This window comes from Arvicanthis niloticus, chromosome 3 (assembly GCF_011762505.2).
Source record: "Arvicanthis niloticus isolate mArvNil1 chromosome 3, mArvNil1.pat.X, whole genome shotgun sequence".
NCBI classification, from domain to species: Eukaryota; Metazoa; Chordata; class Mammalia; order Rodentia; family Muridae; genus Arvicanthis; species Arvicanthis niloticus.
This window is the reverse complement of record NC_047660.1, coordinates 83,049,247-83,072,694: the sequence shown is the minus strand read 5'-3', so window position 1 is coordinate 83,072,694 and position 23,448 is coordinate 83,049,247. Positions and strand designations below refer to the sequence as shown.

At 44.1% G+C, this 23,448-nt stretch overlaps 1 protein-coding gene across 1 annotated transcript in view; it reads right to left on the bottom strand.

The window, feature by feature from the left end:
* The window catches only part of Rft1 (RFT1 glycolipid translocator homolog), a 46,931-nt gene extending 26,261 nt beyond the window's left edge, over positions 1–20,670 (bottom strand). Inside the window, exons 1-6 of the mRNA XM_034498287.2 lie at positions 20,558–20,670; positions 16,118–16,203; positions 14,200–14,316; positions 13,033–13,222; positions 11,497–11,598; positions 7,102–7,239 (exon numbers count right to left, since the gene is read on the bottom strand). Of these exons, the coding sequence (XP_034354178.1) occupies positions 7,102–7,239; positions 11,497–11,598; positions 13,033–13,222; positions 14,200–14,316; positions 16,118–16,203; positions 20,558–20,620 (696 nt within the window). The 5' untranslated portion in view covers positions 20,621–20,670. The remainder of the gene's footprint in view (positions 1–7,101; positions 7,240–11,496; positions 11,599–13,032; positions 13,223–14,199; positions 14,317–16,117; positions 16,204–20,557) is intronic.
* Between the last annotated feature and the right edge of the window lie 2,778 nt (positions 20,671–23,448).

Genomic DNA, 23,448 nt, shown 5'->3' with positions numbered 1-23,448 from the left:
CAGTGGGACCAGATTAGAAGGTGGTAGAGCCTTGTAGTGGTGCCCAGTAAGAAGGGCTTAGGCCACTAAGGATGTGCTTTGAAGGGCACTGTGTGACCCTGGCTCCCTCTTTCCCTTCCCAGTCAGGAAGAAAACTGTTTTGCTCAGCATGCACTTCTGCCACAGTGTGCTACCCTGACACGGGCCCAGAGCATCAGGACCAACTGACCATGGATGGAAACTCCCAGATCCCAACTCATGGGCCTTCCTATCCAATTCACCTAACCTACACATGCCCAAAGGTTCCTTTTCCATATGATTCTAGTTCCTGTTGGGTTGATAATCAATATTAGCCATTACACTATGTAACCCAGGCTGGTTTTATTTATGACCCTCCTACCTTGCCCTACTGAGATTACAAATATACAATACCATACTTAGCTAATTAAAACATATAGTGAAAATTTTTGGTCTCTTCAAAAACATAGAAATGTTATAGGAATATGTTTTTGTTTTAATCCCAGGCGTGGGATATGGGGCTGCTTTAGACTGTCCATAGTGGCAGACTATCATTTGTCTCATGCTCTGGCAGGGGTATGATTTTTCCAGCTGTAGATAGTTTCTGCCAGTATATGACATTTGGCATGCTGGAGACTCTTGAGAGGGTGTAAAAATGCTAGATCCCTGAGAGGGGCAAGGCAGTTGCTGCTGTTCCTGCTGCTGCTGGCTGGCAATATCCTAACAAACATCAAACTTGCCCCAAGGACCTTGACACCCCTAGTCATCAGGAGACAGTCTAACCATACTGATGCTCCCTTTTCCTCTAGCCTTCTTTCTCTCCTACCTGGTGTTGGGTGTTGGAAGGGGTAAGGGTAGAAAAGGGTGATAGAAATAGGAACCTATAAAGTAGCTAAAAGTCTGGCTAAAACAAAACAAAATGCTGTGTGTGTGTGTGTGTGTGTGTGTGTGTGTGTGTGTGCATAATATAGGCGGGTGGTGTGCAAGCCACAGTACGTGTGTGGCGGTCAGGCGACACCTTTGTGGAGTCAATTTTCTCCTATGTTCACACAGATTTCAGGGTTTGAATTCAGGTTACCAAGTTTGTTTGGCAAGAGAAACTTTACCAACGGAGTCACTTCACTTGCTGAGGATGACTTTGAACACTCTATCCTCTTGCCTCCAGTTCCCAAGTGCTAGGATCACAGTCCCACACCACCTGATTCATATGATGTTGGAAACTGAAACCAGGCAAAAACCCTAATAGATGAGCTATCCCTGTTCTTATTTTTAAGGTAGGGTCTCATGTGGGCCATGTAGCCTTGAACTCAATATGTAACTAAGCTGACGATGACACTGAACTCCTGATTATTCCAAAATGCTCTACAGTCACACGCAGCACAGGCTAGACTAGAACACCTCCGAGAAAGCAGGGCTCCTCTCAGTCCTGATTCCTCTTCCCTTTTCCTTTTTGTCTTTTTTTTTTCCCCCAGAGCTGAGGACCAAACCCAAGGGCCTTGCGCTTGCTAGGCAAGCACTCTACCACTGAGCTAAATCCCCAACCCACTCTTCCCTTTTCTCATAGACAAGAACGCAGGCCTGAGTTCTCCCAGACTGCACTGCCAGCAGAGAGTCAGTGAGCTCTGAGCAGGTGCCAAGGCATCTCCAGCCCTAAAGTAAGCCTTCCCCAGGCAGAAAGACACTGCACAATCACTTTTCTCTAGAACAAAGCTGCCAGACATCACCACAAGAGGGCACTGTGGACCACTAATCCTCAGACAGATTCTGTCCATAGGCAGCTCTGGGGAAGTGAGGGAAGGCATAGATCTTTTGCATCATCCCTGTCCTGGCACAGTGCTGTCCTCTGAGGAATCTGTGCTAAAGCTCCTGGGCTGTTTTCAGAGAAAACAAAAAGTTGAAGTTTGGCCATGGAGCTCTTGGGTTGTGTGTGTGTGTCTCACTTGGGTAGTCTAGGCTGGCCTCAAAAACTTGCAGGCATCCTTTCTTCCTCCTCACACTCTCATTGCTGGGCTTAGAGGTCTGAGCCAGTGGTCCAGACTCCATTATGCTCTGATTGAAGCCTGCCTGCCTGCCTGCCTGCCTGCCTGCCTGCCTGCCTGCCTGCCTGCCTGCCTGCCAATAAGTAGTAAATGTGTTTGGGGAAATAATTCAGCTTTCAAAAGAGAAAGCCCTTGGGAGAGTGACTCTAATCTGGAAGCTTATAATCAAGGACTTCCTCTCCTAATGCTTCAGTGTTGATGGCCTGTGGTTCAGAAGGAATGGCCACTACAGCCGAAGTGTTCATTAAGGACATGTTCACAGGAAGTCCACTCTCAGGCTCTGGTTCTCAGGCCACTGAGGGGTAAACGAATCCTGGGGATTTGTACCCTTCTATTCAGAAGGGATCTTGCTGGGGTGGTGAAGGAGACTAGTTAACAAAGCTGGGTTGGTTCGACTGCACTCTGTTCCTAGCCAGCATTCTAAAGCCTTGCTGTGCTAATGGACACCTGAGGCTTGGGAGGTGAAAGGTGATGAGCAGTAACTGCAGGAAAGGCCGAGAATGAGACCCAGGCTCATCCTGCTGAGTCACCATTCCCTTCCCAAACTCCTGTGACTCAGGATGATCAGCTGTGTGCCTCCCACACTGATAAGTCACTGGGAAGGGGAGGCCACAGCCCATCACCTCCACCACCCACACAGTACTCCCCTTCCCCTTTCTCTTCCTACCCCAGTCCTTACAGGCCACTGACGGCCCCAGACTTGCCCAAGCTCCCGTTTTCACCCATCTCACGACCATCCTTATCACTTCGTACCTGGAATACTGCCAGAGCCTCCCACAGAGATGTCTCACTTACAACTTGTCTAGTGCATCCTTTCACTGTAGGTTTAGGCTTTTGCATCAAGCTTTAAGTCTAGGACTTAAACTGCTTCGTGATTTAGCCCAACAGCCACAGGCAAGATAATTAACTTTGCTAAGCCTTGGTTTTGTCATCTGCAAAATGAGATTAAGTTCTACCTCACTTTTAAGGTCAGCTAGGCACGGTGACACATGCCTGTAGTGAGAGCACTCAAACTCTGAGGCAGGAGGGACTAAGAGCCTAAGGCCAGCTACATAGTGAGACCCTGTCTCAAAAGAGAAACAAGTCCTATTTGATGGAGCTGGTAGGGGACTGAATAAGAGAAAAACAGGATACCATGAAGCGCCTATAACATGGCACCATTAAAAAACCCTTCAGATGTGTATAGTAGCCCAGGCCTGTAACCCAGCACTCAGGAAGTAGGGATAAGAGATACACAAGTTCAAGAACATCCTCAGCTATATAGTTAGAGGCTAACTTGAGTTACTTTAGACCCTGTTAGATTCTGGGAGAAGAAGAACCATTGTCTGCAATCATATGCCCACCTGGTTCCAAAGATAACTCCAAACCCATGGCCACACAGAAGCCTCTGCTAAACTCAGTGGATCACAAAATAAAATGAAGCTGTGGAGTTCACCACAGCAAGCATGTCTTCAGCCTGAGTCCATGCTTGAATTGCTGTGTGGAGAGACTTGATACACTCAGCCAAACCTCACTACATCGTTTAGTGTCCTCGGAACAGATGCCCAGGGTGGACGAAACATTCAGGGTTGGGACTGAAAATGTGGCCATTTGGGTCATGAATGAGAAAGAGGTCTGTAGGGAACTGCAAGTAGACAAGGGTAGTAGGAAATCTCTCAGTAAAGTATAATACGTGTACAAAATTGTTGAAGAGCAAATTTAATTTTAAAAAATTAAAAATAGCAAATCTTTTTCCATTCTAAAACCAAACCAAACCATCTATAAGTTTCACTGCCCCCAACAAGGTTACACTCCACTCTGCTGAAGACACTGCCACTTGCTGAGAGCCCACATGCCATGTCCATCTCCCTTCATAACCTCCATCCACCCTTCTTTCACTCTCCCTGTCTGGTCTACTCAATCCCCCCAATTATCCCCATATTTCAATCCCAACCCAAGGGGGACACAGACCAGGCTTGCGCCTGTCTTTTCTCTCTGTGGTTCTATTTATCACCACACATTCCCAGTTCACTTCTGCCCAACCACGGTAAGCTCTAGCTCAAAAGCAACTTCCTTCAGGAAGCCTTCCTGAAAGTGCCCAGATAGAATTCTCCATCCATCCCGATCGTCTGCTCTGATGGCACTAAATGCACAGTCTTAGAACATGGTTGGCTGAGCGTATTGGATCGTTCTACCACAGTGCAGCCATCACTGAGTCATGCTGACCACATGCTTGCTGTGTGGAACTCTGCAGCTTTACTTAAATATTTCAAGTTATTCAAACATGCCAAAGAATATAAAAAGTGGTCATCATTTGAGGTACCATTAGTTTATTATAAATCCAAATGAATACCTATAAAAAAACGGAATTCTAGAAGACTAGTAAAGGAAACCTTACCGTTTGGTCCAGTGATTGTGAGTAGTTTTACAGAGGAGCCTGGTGCAGAAAGCTGCTCCAAGGAGACATGCAGGTGTGCTGCTCATGGAGAGCTGAATGCAGGCTAGTCTCTTCTTGTTATTTGTTTTGTTGTCATTTGGGGGGTGGGGACTTACTATGCAGACCAGTCTGGTCCCTGAACTTACAGAGATCTACCTGCCTCCCAAATGTGGGAATTAAATGCACACACCACTAAACCTGGCTAAAGATCCTCTTCCTCTCTTTACCCCTTTAGAAATAACAAGTCCAAGTAATTTTTCTACCTGGAACTTCTCAATCTTTAAGTAAAGAAATAACTAGCATGGGCAATAAGCCCAAATTCTTTTGGAAGACTGGTTAACCACATAGACCTAATATGGTCCATAGAAAGCAATTACAAGGAAGTAGATCAAAACAAGCTGTCTGGTTTGGGGTTAAGTTACTTAATTCCTCTGAATTAAGGCCTCGCATCGATAAAATGGAGACAATGGCAGAGTCTTATAAATATTAGTTATATCCTCAGACTTTTTCCCTGTTTTTAAACTTGGGCAGGGTCTCTCTAAGCTGCCCCGGCAGTCCCAAATTCCCCATACAGCCCAGGAACTCCATAAACTCTTATCCTTCTACCTCAACTTCTCGAGTAGCTGGGCTTACAGGCCTATTCTATCACCCTCCTCTCAAATGGTCCTTTCCAAAGTACAACAGCTTCCTGGAGCTCCTGAAGTCTTCACAGGAGTCCCATGAATTGCAGAAGCCAATGGTTTCACTTTAAAAATAAGGGCTCTGTAGTTGCCATCTACAGTCCCAACCACCTGGGACGATGAGACAAGACTATCTGAGCTCAAGAGGTAGTACTAGCCAGGCAAAAGAACAAGCAAAAAACAAAAAACCAAACAAACAAAAAGCCAGAGTCTGCAAGCTTCAGATCTATCCCTGTTGCCTCCCAAATCAACAGGAAACTCTCTGAGCCCTAGAAATGTCCCTTCCTGGATATCTGCAACCTGAATCACACTAAGCATGGAGTCAGCCATTTCAGGATTGGAGCATCTGTCCCAATGATACAGGTGCAGATACTTTCAGTGTGAGCTACCGGTTAAACCGTAAAGTGCTCACACCATTGTCAATGTTGTTAGCCTTGCTTCAGATGGTGACACTGACTTGTGCCAGTCCAGTGTTAAGCCTGTACAGGCTCCATCTCATTAGGCCTTCAAGACCTTATAACGAACAGATCCTTATTACCCTTATTCGGCATGTAAAGAAACTATTAACAACTCAACAAACACTCCTTTCCAAGACATGCTAGAGAACAGAGGCTGGTCAATATGAAAAGCTGGTCAGGTCACAGGGGCCACTGGGAGACGCTGGTGTGGGAGAGATTCCTCTAATTTGGAGTCCTAGCCATTTATGCCACAGATGAGACACAATGGTGGCCAAAATTGTCCTCGATTAAGGTCTAAGAGCAAGCTGATGAGAACAAAGCACTCCTTGTTAACAAATGAGAACACAGCGGGCTCTGACATATAATACCTGGGCCTTCTTTATGATTGTGTAACAGGACTCCATGAATTCAGAGACTCTGTTGCCACATATCTGGCTACCTTCTCAAGTAGTCAGAAAAGAGAAGTCAAGCAGATACCTTTCAACTACAAAGAAACAAACAAACAAAAAAACAAGCAGCAGGTGCTGAGAAAAAGAGATGTGCTCAGCCTGAAGCAGCTGCATGACGTCCTGTCCCCTGAGGCTCTGGCTCCAGACTGGCAGCGGTACTGACCCCATCAGAGCTGAGACGTAAGGCAAACCACCCGAGAGGGAAGGGGTGTAGAGTAGTGAGGCTTTACTCCCGCAGGCCAGCATCCAGCTTTCTCCTTTGGTCTGATGGGAAAGTAGTCATGTGAAACGCTGCCCCACTCCAAGATTAAAACAAAACAAAACAAAACAAAACAAAGCCAGACATTATCTTTCTTATCTTTCATACCAGCACTCAGGAGGCTGAGGCAGGAGGATTGCAAGCTTGAGGCCAGTATGGGATAAATAGCAAGACTTTGTCTCAAAAAGGTCCAAAAAGAGACAACAACCACTGGGGGGTTATCCCTGCAATCTCAGAATTCTGGACTGTCTCTGCCAGAGGTCAATCCAAGAAAATCCGAGGGCAAAGAAACAGGGTGGGACGTGGCCACTTGATCCCTGCGGACTTCTTTCTAACTGTGCTCCACCCTCACTCTGGACAGGTACACTCTGCTCAGCCTTAGCTCCTTAACCCTAATGCACGCAGAGTGAAAATGTTAGCCTTTCAGCATTGTAAGCACTGGATAAGACAGAGAAAGGATAAATAGGGCCTAGCACAGTTTTTCTCTATTAGGAGCAGGTTAGTCTCTGAGGAGATGTGGCAGTGTCTGGAGATGTTGCTAAGTGCTGCATTGGTGGGGGAAGACATACTGGCATCATGAGCCAGGAATGTTAAACATCCCACGGTGCATAAAACAGTCCCTATATCCAAGCATGCCCTGTACAAAAGTCACCAGTGCTAACATTTGGAAATCCTGACCTAGTATGTGGCAAGCACTCAATAAGTACAATCTGTAAATTTATCTTTCCTATTAAACAATAAGCCAGCTGCAGTTTCCCTATATCAAGGATAACCATCATCTGTGAACAAAATGCACAACTCACTCTGCTTCTTGAAATACTGGGCAACAGTTGTGTTACTCTGGAGACAGGAAGAGTCAGTTGCTTGGTTGATTCTGGGGAACGCAGGAGTTTTATTAAATAGGTCACATAGCAGAGCACCAGAACAGCCGTGTAAAGAAGCTGAAACAAGAAAACAAAGGGTTGAAACTGAACTGTTTTGAGAGAGGCATAACTACAACAGGACTATAAATGTTATCTCCAAGGTCAATCAAGACATAGGGGTGTCCTAATTAACTGCACCTCCCAAAGCACAGCCCATCACTCGCTCAGAGCCAGCGCCACCATGGCTCCTCTGCACAGGCTCCAACACTGTATTTGCCTGGAGAACACCACGGCAGACAGCCACGAGCTCAGATGGCACAACGTCAGATACCCACCCAGCAAACTGACTCCAGGTGTCCGGACTGTGCAGCCAGCCAGGGATTTGCCAGCATTCAGGACTGGGTTTTCCATAAACTGTGGAACCTGTGCCATTTATGATTACAAAGCAGAACTGAGCTACTGGCTCTCCTCCCCACCCAGGGCATTGGCAGGGTTACAGTTACTTTGAGCTCCAAGAGGAAAAGGCGGGGTCGTGAGAAGGTCTACCTCACCCTCCACCCAACTGGGACAAAAGACTCCCCTTTGGTCAGAAGCAGGCAGCTAGCTTTTGTTTGAAGGTTGGAAATGAGTATCCAAAGGGACCCCTTGCCACAGGCCCCCTTCTGAGGACAACAGTGTACCCTAGCTCCAAGACTGGGGCCTCCAAAGCCTTGCCTTCTCTTTTCGCTTCGCTTTGCTTCTCTTCTCCTTCTCCTCCTTTTCTCCTTCTCCTTCTCCTTCTCCTTCTCCTCCCCTCTCCTCTCTTCTCTTTTTCTTTTGATTTTTCAAGACAGGGTATCTCTATATAGCTTTGGCTCTCCTGGAACTCACTCTGTAGACCAGACTGGCCTCAAAGTCACAGAGATATGCCTGCCTCTGCCTCTGCTTCCTGAGTGCTGTGGTTGCCTGCCCCAAGCCCCTCTTTCTACTTGTCTGTACAAGGGAACTCCTGTCAAAAGGCAGGAACATGGCAGGAAAAAGGCAGAGCCATGTTTGTAGGCCTGGCGTCCTTTGTGCTCTACTCTCAGCCATGTGTGAAGATGCCGCTTGCCATCCACCAGCCTTCTTCACTCAGGCCTCGAGGCCTTAACTGAGCAGTGTAAGTGTGAGCCACGGCAGCTGCTACCCCGTCCTCTTGATACATGTGCTTCCCCACCTCTCTTTGCCTTCCTGCTGAGCTGAGTTCTGGGAAACAGTGGCAATCTGAAGGCAGGGTAGCACGCCACAGGACCCTCCCTTTATTCCCATCAGGAGAAAGTCACATAATAACTGTTACCATTATAACCAGAGGATTCAGAGGCTTGTAGTACACTTATATTGTTGTCGACATGTCGTAGAGCACGACCTAATTCCTTAACATTCTCATTACCCCAAAAGGAAATGCACCCTTTAAGCAATTACAGCTCACTTCCCCAGCACTTAGCAACCATGACCGCGCTGTCTGTGGCCCTGCCTATCGTGGACATCATATATTAATGGAATCATACAATGTGTGGCTTTTTGTGCCTGAGTAGTTCTTTCCTTTAGTATGTTTCATTTGTACTGTGTTGAACCTCTGACTGTTCTGAACTCTGTAGACCAGGCTGACCCCAACCTTGCACTACTCCTCCTGCCTCTGCCTCCAGATGTTGTGATGACATGTATGCCACTATACACAGCAGTTCTTAGGACTGAATAATATTCCATTCTATAGATATACCAAATGTTTATCTAATCATTAGTTAATAGGCATTTAAGACTGTCTACCTTTTGGCCACTGGGAATAGTGTTATGAACATTCTCTTTGGTATATACACTTAAGAGCGAGCGAGAGAGAAATGCTGGCATATGCTGTTTAATTTTTAGAGCCATCGTCACACTGTGTTTCACAGAAGCTGCATTATTTTATGTGTAGACCAGAAATGTACTAGTTTCAATTTTTTACAACCTTACCTACGGGTGTTATTCTATACTCAACAAAAAAAATTACCCACCCTAGTAAGTATGAAACAATACCTCACTGTGGTTTTATTTTTATTTATTTGTTTGTTTGTTTGTTTGTTGTTAGTCAGATTTTCTCTGTGTAGAACTTACAAGGTGAGCAGGTTGGCCTTAAACTCCTACAATCCCACCTGCTTGCTTCTGCCTCCCGAGTGCTGGGTTTAAAGGCCTGGTAAACCAGGCCTTCACTATGGTTTTGATTTGCATTTCCCTAATAATTATTGATCCTGAAATCTTTTTCATGTGCTTTTTGTCCATTTGTTTTATATATTCTTTGGGGAAATGCCTGTTCAAATTCTCTGCCCAGTTTTGCAGTGTGGCTTGTCTCTTTTATTGTCAGAAATAAGCATTCCTTATTTACTCTACTGAGAGTTTTACGGGCAGTTTAGGGAAGACCTTGGAGGCAGGTTTGACAAGGGGACTCTCAGTGCCTTGGGCAGGGCTCACTCGTTGCTGAGTGTCACTGACTCTATGCATTTAGCCATGATTGTCCTGTAGAGCTTGTAAAAAGTCTCCTGGCAAGGAAGCAAATGCATTCAGTTCCCCTCTTGAACTATGACCCTATCATGGGTAGAAACTGTTAACATTAGAAACACATAGTGCCAGCAGGGTGTGGTGGTGCAGAGGCAGGCAGATCTCAAGACTAGCCTGGTCTATAAAGTCAGGACAGCCAGGGCTACAAAGAAAATCCTGTCTTGAAAAAAAAAAAAAAAAAGTGGGCTGGAGAGATGGCTCAGTGGTTAAGAGCACTGACTGTTCTTCCAGAGGTCCTGAGTTCAATTCCCAGCAACCACATGGTGGCTCACAACCATCTGTAATGGGATCTGATGCCCTCTTCTGGTGTGTTTGAAGACAACTACAGTGCACTCATATAAATAAAAATAAATCTTAAAAAGAAAAGAAAAACCAAAAAGAGAGAAAGGAAAGAAACACTCCATGCCAAGTGCCTTTCCAAAGTAAGAGCCAACCGTATTAAGCCTTTCTGAGGGCCTTCTGTTCTACACAAGAGAATGCATAAAAACAGGGATAATGATCAAAGTTATAGTTCTAGATCCAAAAAGATAGGGAAAAACAACCAATTTAGATAATTTCTCTAGACTATGTATCTCTTTGCAGATTGGTTTTGTGGGCAATTGCCATTCTTAATTTTATATCTAGTCATTTTGGGTTCTAGAAAAAAAAAGATCAGTATTATTTCAGAGGACATAGGAAAGAATGTCAGGTAAACCATTCCTAAGCAGTGTCTTCATCTGCTTTCTCAAACACTGATGAAAACTGCACAGTAGAAACCCAGTCATGGAGTTCTTGTCTCTAATCCTAGCTTGTGTCCAGGCTCGTGTAGAAGCACTGCTACAAGTTCAAAGCCAGGCTGGGCACAGTATGAAACCCTGTCCCCAAAACTAAAAATCACAACCAACCCAATAACCAAACCAAAAACACAGGAACACCTACAAGCTGAAACCACACAAACTGACTTCCAGGTGAACCTGGACAATATGCAAGAGCCTGTCTCAACAAACAAAGTCACTGCAAACCACGTCCTAGGTCTTTTTGATATCTGGTAAATATCTAAGCTTAGGCTTCATTTCTACTTACTATTTACTTGTTTATTTATTTGTTTGTTTGTATTTTGAGAGAGGGTCTCTCTATGAAGCCTTGGCTGACTTGGAACTACATATGTAGACCTGAACTCATAGAAATCAGTCTGCTTCTGAGTCTTAAAGTGTGTACCAACATGCCCAGCTTTAGGTTTCATTTTTAAAAACAGTACTTTTACTCCAGCAATATCTTTATTAGAGATAGAACTGTGAACTGTACCTAGAATATAAGATGGAGCCGAAATTGCTACAAATGAAAATGTGCTTGCTTGGAGTAACTCATTCTCTCTGAATTATGTGAGATTTCAATCGAAGTTTAAAATATACTTGGCAGCATTTCCTCCTATTCTGCAAACAACTGATGGAAAATCAAGGAAAATAATACACATACAATTTGACTTCAACTCCACCCCCGTCTTTCCCCCTGCTCTCCTGTAAGACTCTTAGACAATCAAAGATCATTCTGATATGGACCTGCCCACAGAATGTCTAACGGGAGTTTCTGACGCTGGATCTCAGAAAGCACACAGCCCTCCCCAGGTCCCTAAGGACACTAGTGTGTGAAGCAGCACAGAGAGAGCAGTTGGAGGAGTGTTAGCCAGCCAAGACTCTAGAGTTTCCAACTATCCCACAGCAGGAGTACTGTGATCATAAAACACATGCTAGTGGGGACAGGGAGAGAAGACAGAGATGTAAAGAGTAAGGCCACAATTCTCACCTGAGCCAAAGAAAAGATGTACAGACCCCAGTGAGGCAACCACAGGACAAGAAAAGCCGTCAGGACACTCCTGAGGATGACCGACATGCTCTCAGCAAGTACCTGCCACAGATGAAAGGTGTGATGTTATCAACAAGTAAATATGAAAAGACATAACAAACACAAACTTCAGCATAGTAGTTACCCTGGCAGAGGGGATGGGGGATGGCTGGGCATAAGCATCAACAGTAATGTTTATTTCTTGGAATGAGTGGGTGAGTAGTCCATTCATTTTCAGTATGTTGTACCTTAAGAATATGTATGTGTGTGTATATGTGTGTGTGTGTATATATATGTGTGTATGTGTATATATGTATATATATATGCTATTATGCATTAAATAGTATATTTTAAAGGAGAAAAAACATCAATATCATTTATAACTAAACAAGGTCACAAGAAAAATATGAAATGTTTTATAGGAATCCTAAATTTTTATTCTAACTCTTATCTTCCTTATTACAGAACCTGTTTTGCATTTACAATATAGAGAGGTAGAGATAACTGCATCCCCACAGGTTGTGTGCATTCAATGCATTCATATATGTGCATGTGTGTGCAGCAGGTGCATGTGTGTAGGCACATGGAGGCCGGAGATCAAGGTCAAGTGTGTTCCTCTATGGCTCTCTACCTTACTTTTTGAGACAAAAGTCTTTCACTAAACCTTGAACTTCCTATTGTGGTTAGACTGCTGGTCAGTAAGACCCAGGATCCTCCTGTCTGTGCCTCCCCAGGGCTGGGATTACAGTCATGGCTATAATACGGGTACAGGGATAGAGACATAAGCCCTCATTCTTGTACAGCAAGTCACTGACTGAACCATGTCCCTGGCATCTACTTGCTTTTTGAAATAAAATCTTATTATAGAGCCTAAACTAGCCTTGAATACACCATCCTCCTGCCTCAGCCTCTGGAGTACGAGGATTATACATGTTTCCTGCCACACCTCAATTGGCAAAAACAAACTTTAGCATAGCCCATCTGACAAATTTAAGATAATAAATTCATCATGTTACCTTTTCCCAATTAATCCTCTACAATCAAATCTAGAAAAATCATTCTTTCCTATGAAAAGCTTTTTTAAAATACACATCTGGAGGCTGAAGAGGTTCAGAGGTTAAACTCCCTGGCTTCTCTTCCAGAGGACCTGGTTTCAGTTCTCAGCACATACATGGTGGCTCACAACTGTCTATATTCCAGTTCCAGGAGATCTAACCCCCTTTTCTGGTCTCTGGAGGCACGAGGCACCCAAATGATACACAGACATACTGACATGCAAAATGTCCATAGTCATAACATATAAACAAACAATGCAACCAGGCGTGATGGACAGACACACTGTTAATCCCAGCGTTCAGAAAGCACAGGCAGGTGGATCTGTCGGTTCCAGGCCAGCTTAGACTACATGGTGAGCCCCTGTCCCAAAACAATCAGTAACAACAACAGCCCACACTTTCCATTATTGCTCACATTTCCTAGTCACAGGAGGTCACTGACCTTGAGCTTAACAAACATATGTGCTTGTGCCAAGACCCAGAAAGGCTCTCCCAGAAGTTCCACGACTGCTGAGAGACCAAAGAGCAGCACGCCAGTTCCATAGTAGGGGACCACATTTGGATCAGGCACTTCAAGCAACTGCAACCAGACCCAGCCCAAGCATAAGGACCAAAATATACCCAGGGGGACACTAGAAGAATAGAAAAGATGATTTTTAATATACGAAGTTTTAAGTATAAAATACATTAAAACAGTAATATTGAATGAAAACAATAATCATAAACAATAATAACCACAGTAAGAATCTGTTAGTAGGGAATGCATTAACACTTCACAATGACCCTCAGTCACTCCCCAACTTAGAAGGAACCTGGGGCTGAGAGGGGTTGATAACTTGGCCAAGGTTATAAACAAGTGGCCCAGACCAGAAACAAGACCCACCCATGATCTGACTCCAAAGCCTACACTATATCCACTGGTTTAGACCAAGTCAATAAGAAAACTTTGCAGGGAAAAACAAAACAAAACAAAAACAAAAAAGCAAAAAAACCTGTTGCCTATGCTTAGAATGACTGTCAGACATTATACAATGTTTTGCACCCCAAATAACCAATAGTCCCCAGCACAGTGCTCATTTCATGTGTATATCACAGGGCACGGTCATTTTGCTAATAAAATGGACACTTGCCAGCCCTCTGACAGGCATCTCTGTGAGGCAACAGAGTCACGAAAGGATGGCATTGGGAAAGACCACCAGCCTCACTGCAGGGATCCATCGAGAAAACCATTTTAATTTTCAGCTGACATACTTGGTCTACAAAAACATTCTAAAGAATTGAAGAAAGGTGTAAAGAAAGCCTTACAGACTTTTTAAAAATATGAAGTAGTTGTTAAAGGCCCCAGAGAAACTACAGGACACAAAGATGAGAATAAAACCAGTGCAGCAGCAGGCCAGAAACCTAGCCCAGGAACCCTAGCCAGAACTCTCCTGGCTATGGAGAGAAACAGCTAAGCAGCATCTCCAACCCAGACACTCTCCGCTTTCTGCTACTAAAATCAGCTCCCGAACCCACTACAAAGCCAGTCTGGAGACAACTAGCTGTAGGCAAGTACTGTCACTTCACTACCACACTCTTGGCACATGTCATTGGCTGAAGTACAACTCACGTTAGCCACAGGAGGTTGAGGGTCTGACTCCAGTCCCGCTGGGCACCCCCACTCAGACAAGCTCTTCGGAAGGCCTCCCTGGCCAGAAAGGTGGTAGTTGAGTAAAGTAGTGTTAGTCTACAAAGCAAATGTAGAAACTGGTAAGGCCTCCAGGCTTTTAAGTTTTTTAATTGAAGGAATATTTGAGATTTTCCTAGCAACAGGAATAAGAAAAGTTATTGGTTATAAGCCACTTGTGGTGAGCCTGGTGGCACAGACCTGTGATTCTAACTACTTGGGAGGCTGAGGCAGGAAGACCACAAGTTCAAGGCCTGGTAGGTGAGTTCAAGGCCAACCTGCATCTCAGTGTGATCCTATCTCAAAATTAAAAAGTACGAAAGACACTAACAATATAGCTCAGTGGTACAGCACTTGCCTTGCATCTCCAGCACTTCAGAAAAAAACAAACAAACTCAAAAACTACTGGTGGGGATGTAGAGGGCAGTGTCTCTCACGAGAGCCCCATCAGTCTGAGCCACATGAAAATCAGAGTTGGAACCAAGCTAGGCACACTTGACTTGGCAAATATGAGATAGCAAATGCTGGAGTGGCCAGAGTCTGCAGCTTTATGGCTGAGGGCAAAGGCATGGTCCTAATTATAAAGAGAAAAAAAAAAAAAACAAGCTTAGCACCCCACATAAGAAGGGGACCTCCTGGTGACACTGGAGTCTCTGAGAGAAGCAGAGCTTCTATCACACAGTGGTCCTAGCCAAAAGACTTTCAGGACAAACAGCATGTCAGACAGCCATTACAGAGGTTCCTGCAACCCCCATTAGGAAGACTTGCAGGTGGCCAGCACCTGAGCCAGTCTTCCTGCACCCAGAGAAAAAGCAGATGACATTTCCTTGCCTCTACAGCCAGCAGCCTGACGATGTGGTCCAAGTGCACCTACTCCCCAGTAGCCCATCCAGCATAGCAGATGAGGAGACAAGGCCACGCCTTACTGTGGGGACGATGGCAAAGGATGTCATGACAGGCACCTGGCAAGCTAGGGAAGAATGCATGGGGAGGAAAGATCTGCTCCCTCTGTCTTCCTACGTTTTAAATAGTACGTCTCAGTGGTTCCTCCCTGTCTCACCACTGCCTCAGATATGGTGAATCCTACCTAGTACAAAGCTCCAGGTGGCTGTGTTACCAGTCCCAAGTTTGAGAACTGCCATTAAGCTCTGAAAAACACCAAGAGCATTTGGTTGGTAAATAGCAGGTGTGAGATTCTGTCTAGAACATGCTGTCTTTGTTATTCAGGCTATAAAGAAACACCTGAGAAGCCAAGCTATTCGAAGGACATCATTTCATACATTTTGTGTGTGTGTCACTTGTGAAGACAAAATAAGTGTGGGTGTCCTAGAACAGAGAAGAAACAAGCTGAATTTTGCAAGACAAAACAAGTTCATTTTCCATAGAACTCATCACAAGGATGCAAGCTCTGATCCCAGTTACAAGTCAACTACAAAATCACTGAGGCAGAAGTGAAGGCGGCTGGCTGTCCCCAGCCCTGCAATTTTGAGACACATCCTCATGCACTGCACAGTGCCTGCTTCCTGTGTGTGTTAGCAGGACGAGAACACAGGATTATACCTGAGACAAGGTTTGCCATGAATTACTCCCACTCTTTTCCTAAGGCCCTAAGAGCAGAAAAACTGGAACACTAGGGGGGAAATGTGCTTTTGGAGGTTGCTAATGGAAAACACGGCATGGGTCCAATAAGCACAGCAGTGCCCGCTCATCCCCCGCCCTGTACTCCTCAGCCCACTGCTGAAACACTCTGCTCCCGGGAAAGGCATGTGACTCTAAAATCTGAGTGGGCACATGGAAACAATCTGAAAAAAGCTCTTGACTGGTGATGGAGGGGTGGAGTGCCAGGGTCCTTTCCTCTTACCTGACATTCACTATGCCCACAATTTCCTTTGACAGGAAGCGAAGAATAAATGCATTCAAGACAAAGGTGATCAATCGAAACAGGACCTGTAAGAAAATACATTTGAGTTATGTCTGGAGTGTTGACTTGACTATGAGGACTGTGTAGCTGTCCTTCCAGATGTGATGTGATGATGACCCAGATGCTTGGCTATGAAGAATCTTCTCTAAGACACTCACCTTGACATACTTGCTTTCTGTGAACTATAATTCCTTAGAGTCTCTCACCATCCTGAGCAGTGGGCAAACAACCCAGGAAAGTATCTGGGAATCTCCCTTATTTACAGAGATGAGAAGCCTTGGCAGATTGTATCTTCAGGCTCAGAGTTGAGGGAATGGAGAGAGAACAGTGATAGTGGTTCACACTGTCAGGCCCCTAGCTAAAACTTTCTCCAGATATACCCAACCTATGGGCCATGGGCCATTTGAATCCCAAGATAGCTGTGGATGCAGCCCAACACATTTTTGGAGGATAAAGTCAAAAGTATGGACACTCCCGAAATCCCACTAGAAACTGTACACACTAAAACGAAACGAGAACCTGTAGAGTATAGCAGGCTCACTAGGAATCTGAGACCTGGTGTCTTTCTCTCTGGTGATATTTAGGGATTCTAAGGACATGTTAATCTCCTTGGAATTTGATTGTCTTACTTACACAGGAAACACTGTCTACTGAACACTTGCCACTTTCCAGAGTTGATGCATCATTTAAATAACAATTGTAGTAATAAGATAATGTAAAATGGGAGTGGGAAAACAGAGTCCAGCTACTGTCATCTAACAAGGACACACCTTGAGACTTTCAAACCTGTCCATTAAAGAAAACCACCTAAACAAAGAGACCTTTCCATGAGACACAGGAGAACTAGAAGCTTCAGCTCAACAGGGCTCCCGAGTAGAACTGCTGAATAGGATGCAAGTCTCACTCATGTACTCTCTCTAGCCACATATGACAAGTCAACTCTTTGTGTTGAGCACACTCATGGTTACCCATACATACACATCTGCCATCTAGAAGATTCAATCAGTGTAGACTAGAGGACTACCATGGTCTGAAAATCCCCAAGGCATTAACACTATTCCTAAAGTGTCACAGAGTGGCCAGGTCTCCAGTGCCAAGATTATCACCATGTTTATGGAGTCTGAGGTGATCTTTTCTATCTGATGAGAGCCCTGTAGCCTCTTAGAATCATGTAGGTTCATATATACACGCCAAATTCCACACTCAGTGTTGGTGGCTGGAAGCCAGTTCATAGTCTCATTAGAGAAAGTACTCAGCTGAATCTCCACCCATTACTTAGCTCCTAAATGCATGGAGCATCTTCTAACAAGCTTCAATTTTCTCTGTCAAATGAAGCTAAAGACATTATAAGGTTGATTACAAGGCTAAAATAAGATTATAGAAGTGAAAACATTTTTTAAATGTAAAAATTAAAGGCAATAAAACATTGTGGCTAGCTCAGACAAATTACATAATAAAATGTAGCTGCAAAGCTACCTTAAGTATCAGCATTATAACTTAAGGAAGTATATAAGACCGAACTAAAACACTCAAGGAGTCTATATTTTATGATTATTTTTTAAAATCCATACACATACAAACACACACACATAATAATAAAATCCATCATTTTGTACAATAATATATGCTGATTGCAAATTATACATTTAGCCAAGTGGTCGTGGCGCATGCCTTTAACCCCAGCACTCACGAGGCAGAGACAGGCAGATCATTGAGTTTGAGGCCAGCTTGGTATACAGAGCAAGTTCTAGGACAGCCAGGGATACACAGAGAAACCCTCTCTCAGGGGAAAAAAAAACAAAACAAAAAGCAAACTGTACATTTAAGAATGGAGAGATGGCTCAGCGGTTAAGAGACTTCCAGAGGTCTTGAGTTCAATTCCCAGTAACCACAGATGGTGCCTCACAACCATCTTTAATGGGATCCAATGACCTCTTCTGGAGTGTCTGAGAACAGTGACAGTGTACTCATATACATAAAATAAATAAAAAAATCTTTAAAGAAAAAAAAGAAGTTATTGTCCAAGACACTTATGGTCTCAGGTTATGTCAGTATCTTCTAGTTGGTCTGAATAAAGGTTTGGGCTGATAAAGTCCAGGCTCCTAGGCTTCCCAGTGTTCTAGGTCCATCCAGTGGACCCTTATTAACAACATAGCCTCCATTTGCTTTCACAAAAAGCTTTACATCTATAAACGCTTTTACATCAGTTAATTATTTGACCCTTAAAAACAATCAAACAGACTAATCATGTGGTACAAACTTTTAACCCCAGCATCCACAAGACAAAAGTGGGCAAACGTCTTTGAATTTGAGAATTCTAATCCAACCAGGGCTACATGGTAGGACCCCATCTCAAGAACAAAACAACAAAAGTCAACCAGGGCTGAGACTATAGTTCAGTGATAAAGCAGTGGCTTAGGAGTTGTGGAGGCCTAGCTTCAAACTGCAACAGCAAATGACTACCAGGCAAATTCACCAGAAAGAGAAGTCAGAATGAAGCAGTCTTGCCTAATACCAAACAACAGATGAATGGGCCAGCTTCGCTTCACACAGATCCCTACTTCAGTGTGTCTTCTGCTATAACCTGTTCCTGTCTTACATCACCAGTCTGGGTAGTAAGGTGTTATCAAAGGTGGAAAATATCAACACTGTGGGGCCGGAGAGATGGCTCAGCAGTTAAGAGCACTGACTGCTGTTCCAGAGGTCCCGAGTTCAATTCTCAGCAATAATGGTATTCAATGCCCTCTTGTAGTGTCTGAAGACAGAGATAGTATACTCATATACATAAAATAAATAAATAAATCTTTTAAAAAAACACTATGTATAACATATTGAACTCACCTATACTGTGAAACAGAAAACAAAGAACTAGACAGACGAAGTTGAATGAAGAATGGCCAACATTGATTATGCAAGTACTGTGTGCAAGGAACTTTTTTATATCCTTTATATGTAGCTTATTTTATCTCTATTCTGCCATTTACAAACTTCTTATGCTAATAAAAGTAGCTCACATTTACTAAGCACCTTGTATAGTGTGCCAGGACATAACAACCTATTCCATCTAATCTTCCTAATCACCCTGTGAAACTGCATTACTGTTCTCATTCAAAATTAAGAAGCTGCGGGGGGGGGGGGGGTTTGGGGGGGGGTGGTATGTGCTTGTTACCCCAGCACTTTGTAAACTGCAGCAAGAGTATCAAGAATTTAAGGCTAGCTTGAGTTACATGACAATCTCTTTTCTAAAAAAAAAAAAAAAAAAAAAAAAAAAAAAAAAAAAAAAAAATCAAAAGCCAGGACTGGTGGTGCATAGTGATAAGCAGAGGCAGGACAGATCTGAGTTCAAAGCCAGCCTGGTCTACATGGTGAGTTACAGGACATCCAGGGAGGCATAGAGAGATCTTGTCTTTAAGAAGAAAAAAGAAAAGACAAAGATGAAGAAGGAAGGAAGGAAGGACAAGAATAACTGATGCTGAGAGAAAAAAAACTCAAGTGATTTTAACTTTTTTTTGAGACAGGGTCTAAGTATGTAGCCCTATCTGGACTGAAGCTCAGATTGGAACTCACAGAGGACTCCACCTCTTGAGTGTTGGGATGAAAGACTTTCGTCATTACACCTAACCCAAGTAATTCTTATCTTAAAAAGCAGCCATCTAACCTGAATTTAATTCAGCTTGGTTCTCTCTAACCTCTTTGTGTCTCTGCGCGATGATGGTGAAGGTGGATGCTAGACCATGTAAATGAACTGGCAAGTGTCATCTGCAAAAGAAAAAAATAAAAAGCCAAAAAGTAGTCTGCCCAAGGACACACAGCAGATGCAGTTTAAGTGCACACTAGGATACAGGTACTGTGCTAAGTGCGCTTACTCAAATGATCCCAAACAATCCTTGCAAATTGCCTTCTAAATTAGATACTATTAACACTCATTTTTGTCAACAAGGAGCTAAAGGCTCAGGGGCGGAAGTGACTTGTCCTAAGTCACACAGCAAGCAATGCCTGAACTCGGATCTCTGTTCTTAGCTATGCCATATGGTCTCTCTAAACTCAATGAGAATGAGAGTTGAAGAACGGTGTTTTGAGGATCAAGAGTGGAACATTCAAAAAATGAACCCCTTAAAATATCAGATTAAAGTAGTCTCCGTCTCTACCACTTGTTTAAATTGTCTCCTATTACCACACGAAAATACAATACTCAGAAAGAAAATGACATGTTTGTAGTCATCAGCCAAGACAGGGATCGCAGCCTCCCAACTCCTAGACCTGGCGCCCCTCCCCGCCGCCGTGAACCCGTGGAAGCCGGCGCAGTGCGGGGGACCCAGAGCAGCCTCCCCATGAGGCTTGGCCGCGACATCACGCGCTGGAGCGGGCGCAGCAGAGTACCTGCAGCAGGAGACCCGAGGAGGCCAGCCGGGCAGCCTGGCCCAGCACCTCCCGGCTGCCCATAGCCTCAGAGCCACAGCTTACAGGAGGAAACGCAGCCCGCGACCGCTTCGTCGCGGAAAAATGACGTCACGGAAGGCTCGCTCCTGATTGGGAAGAAACTGCTTGTCCAAACAACTTATGAAGCTGTGTCTCAGTCGCTTCTTGCTTTTGTTTGGGTTTGGTGGGTATTTTTGTTTGTTTGTTTGTTTGTTTGTTTGTTTGTTTTTGTTTTTGTTGCTTTTGTTGTTTTGAGAGTGTAGTTCATGTTGGCCTAGAACTAGCAGCCTCTGGAACACTAGAATAACTGGGGCGCACTCCCAGGCCGCTGTTTTTCGGTTTGTTATGTAGCCCTGGCTAGCCTGGAACTCGATATGTAAATCAGACTTGCCTCGAACTCAGTGATCTGCCGGCCTCTGACTCACAAGTGCAGGAATTCCAGCTATTATTTTGAAATAAGGTCTTTCTGTGTAGCTAAGCCTGGCCTGGAATTTACTTTAGAGAGTCAAAGATGGCCTTGAACTTCTTTCTGAGCCTCCTGTCTCCGGCTCCCAAGTGACAAGCTGCCATCTTCTTTGTTGTTGTGTTTCGTTTTTCTAATAAATACTTATTTTTGCAGTGTAGTTGTGTGTATGTATCAGTGAACTCTCAGGAGTCAGTTCTCTCTTTTCACCTTTGCATGGGTCCTGTGATCAAACTCAGACTGGCAGGTTTACATGGTTTACATGGTAAGCTCCTCCCTGCCCAGATTCCCAGTACTGGGGATGGAACCCAGAGCTTCATTAATGTAAGGCACGTGCTCCACCACAGACATTACAGCCCCAGCCCTCTTCTTGCCTTTATTTTTTAATGAAAGTTGTTTCCTTTTATGAATATGTCTCTCTTGCAAATAAATCAAGTACTGTGGTAATTGATGATGGAATCAGAGGCTGGGGGTCCATAGTGTGCTTACCTAACACTCAAGAAGCTCTAGGTTCAGTCCCAGCACACATATACCTACTCTGGTGTGTGTGCCTGGAATCCAACACTCAGCTGAAGACTCAGAAGTGTAAGGTTATCTTTAGGCATAATGAGTTTAAAGCCAGCCTAGGATGCACAAGGCCGTGTTTCAAGGCAAAGCAAAACAAAACAAACAAGCAGTAGTGTCAGGACAAAGTGCTCAGAAGAGACTCATCAGTTAGATTCTTGCCATTGGCTCTCACACAAATGTAGTTACAGAACCCTTCTACCAACTGGGCTGGTAGGACTTCTCATTTTGCAAAGGAAGAACTGAGGACTGAAAGCATTTTCATGTATGTAGTTTTGTAGAAACCTTCCCAAAGTTCTGATACTTGGGCCTGGTTGTCAGAGAGGAGAAAAGTAAGCCTTGGACTTGTAAAGTGCCTTGTTCAAATCTGCACATCATGGGCCTGGGCAGAACAAATCAGGGTCAAAGGACAGATGGGAAGTACTTTATACTTTTTTTTCCCAAAGTCCCCAGCATGCACCATCACCACTTTCTAGGCTTTTAGGCCTTCCTTGCTCTATCAGTACATTTTAGACACTCACATTTGGATCCCTTCATCCTAGCACTCAGGGGGCAGCTGTATCTCTGAGTTTGTGGCTAGCCTGGTCTACATAGCATACATCCAAACCAACCAGAATGACATAGTGGAATTCTGTCTCAAACAAACAATTAAAAAACCTGGGCCCCTTAGTGGTTCTCAAAGAGGCCCTGTCAGGTGTTTCTTTGTTTCTATCACCATCTCTGCCCAGATCTTTTCCTTGACAGTACTCTTTGCCTTTCCAGGACCCCCATCCTGACCCCTAACTACCCACACTCTGTACTTGCTATGGACTAAATGTGTCTTTCAAAATGTATATAGTGACAGTCCTAAATGTGATAGTACACACATATAGATACACTCAGGAGAGTACTTGGGAATTAGGATAAATATATAGCCTTTATGGTGGGGCCATTGCCCAGATATTTGAGGGCTGGTTACAGTGAGTCAGTGACCGTAATAAGAAGATATTTGAGGGCTGCTATGGTGGATCAGTGGTTATATAAAAAAGACATTTGAGGAACTGGCTATGGTGGATCAGTGGCCATATAAAGATGATATCTAAGGGTGATGTATCTTAGAGATGCAATGTTTGCTAACCATGTGCAAGCACATGGTTTTGACCCTTAGTACCTCAAAAAAAAAAATATTTGGGAGAGATGACTTCTCATTCACTGTTTGTGGATATAGCAAGAAGGTGGCCATCTACAAACCAGGAAGAGTCTCTCACAAGAACCAAACTGGCTGTCACCCTGATCTTGGACTTCTAGGATCCAGGATTGGAGAAATAAATTTGTTGTTATGGTGTTTTGTTACAACAGCTCAAGCTGACTGTGACTATGATTATGACAGTGCCTTGCAGCACTTTGTACTCTTGTCTAGCTTGTCACAGAGCCTGTATCACAATGAAGTATGTACCTCTATTGAGTCAGCGGGAGCTTCAAGAAGGCAGGAGTCAGCACATCGGGATTTGCATCCTATGTACTGACAGAGAACATTCCTAAGCTCTCATGAATGCCTCCTAGTGCGTCATTATTGCTAGCGTTGCTGATCATGGACTGCATGGCTCAGAGCCTCTGTGTCCTCATCTTAGGCGAAGTGAGCTCTGTTGAGTGTTGAGACTCAGAATGTGAGGTTTAACCATCAGACAGATTTCTCCTGAACCCCTCCTGCTGCTGCTCACCAACTTGGAGGACCCCTGTGTGCTGTTTGTTGGTTTCTTTGTTTACTTGTTTGTTTAAATCCAACATATTTTATTGATTATTTGGCAATTTCAAATAATGCACCTTAATAACATTTACTTCCTAG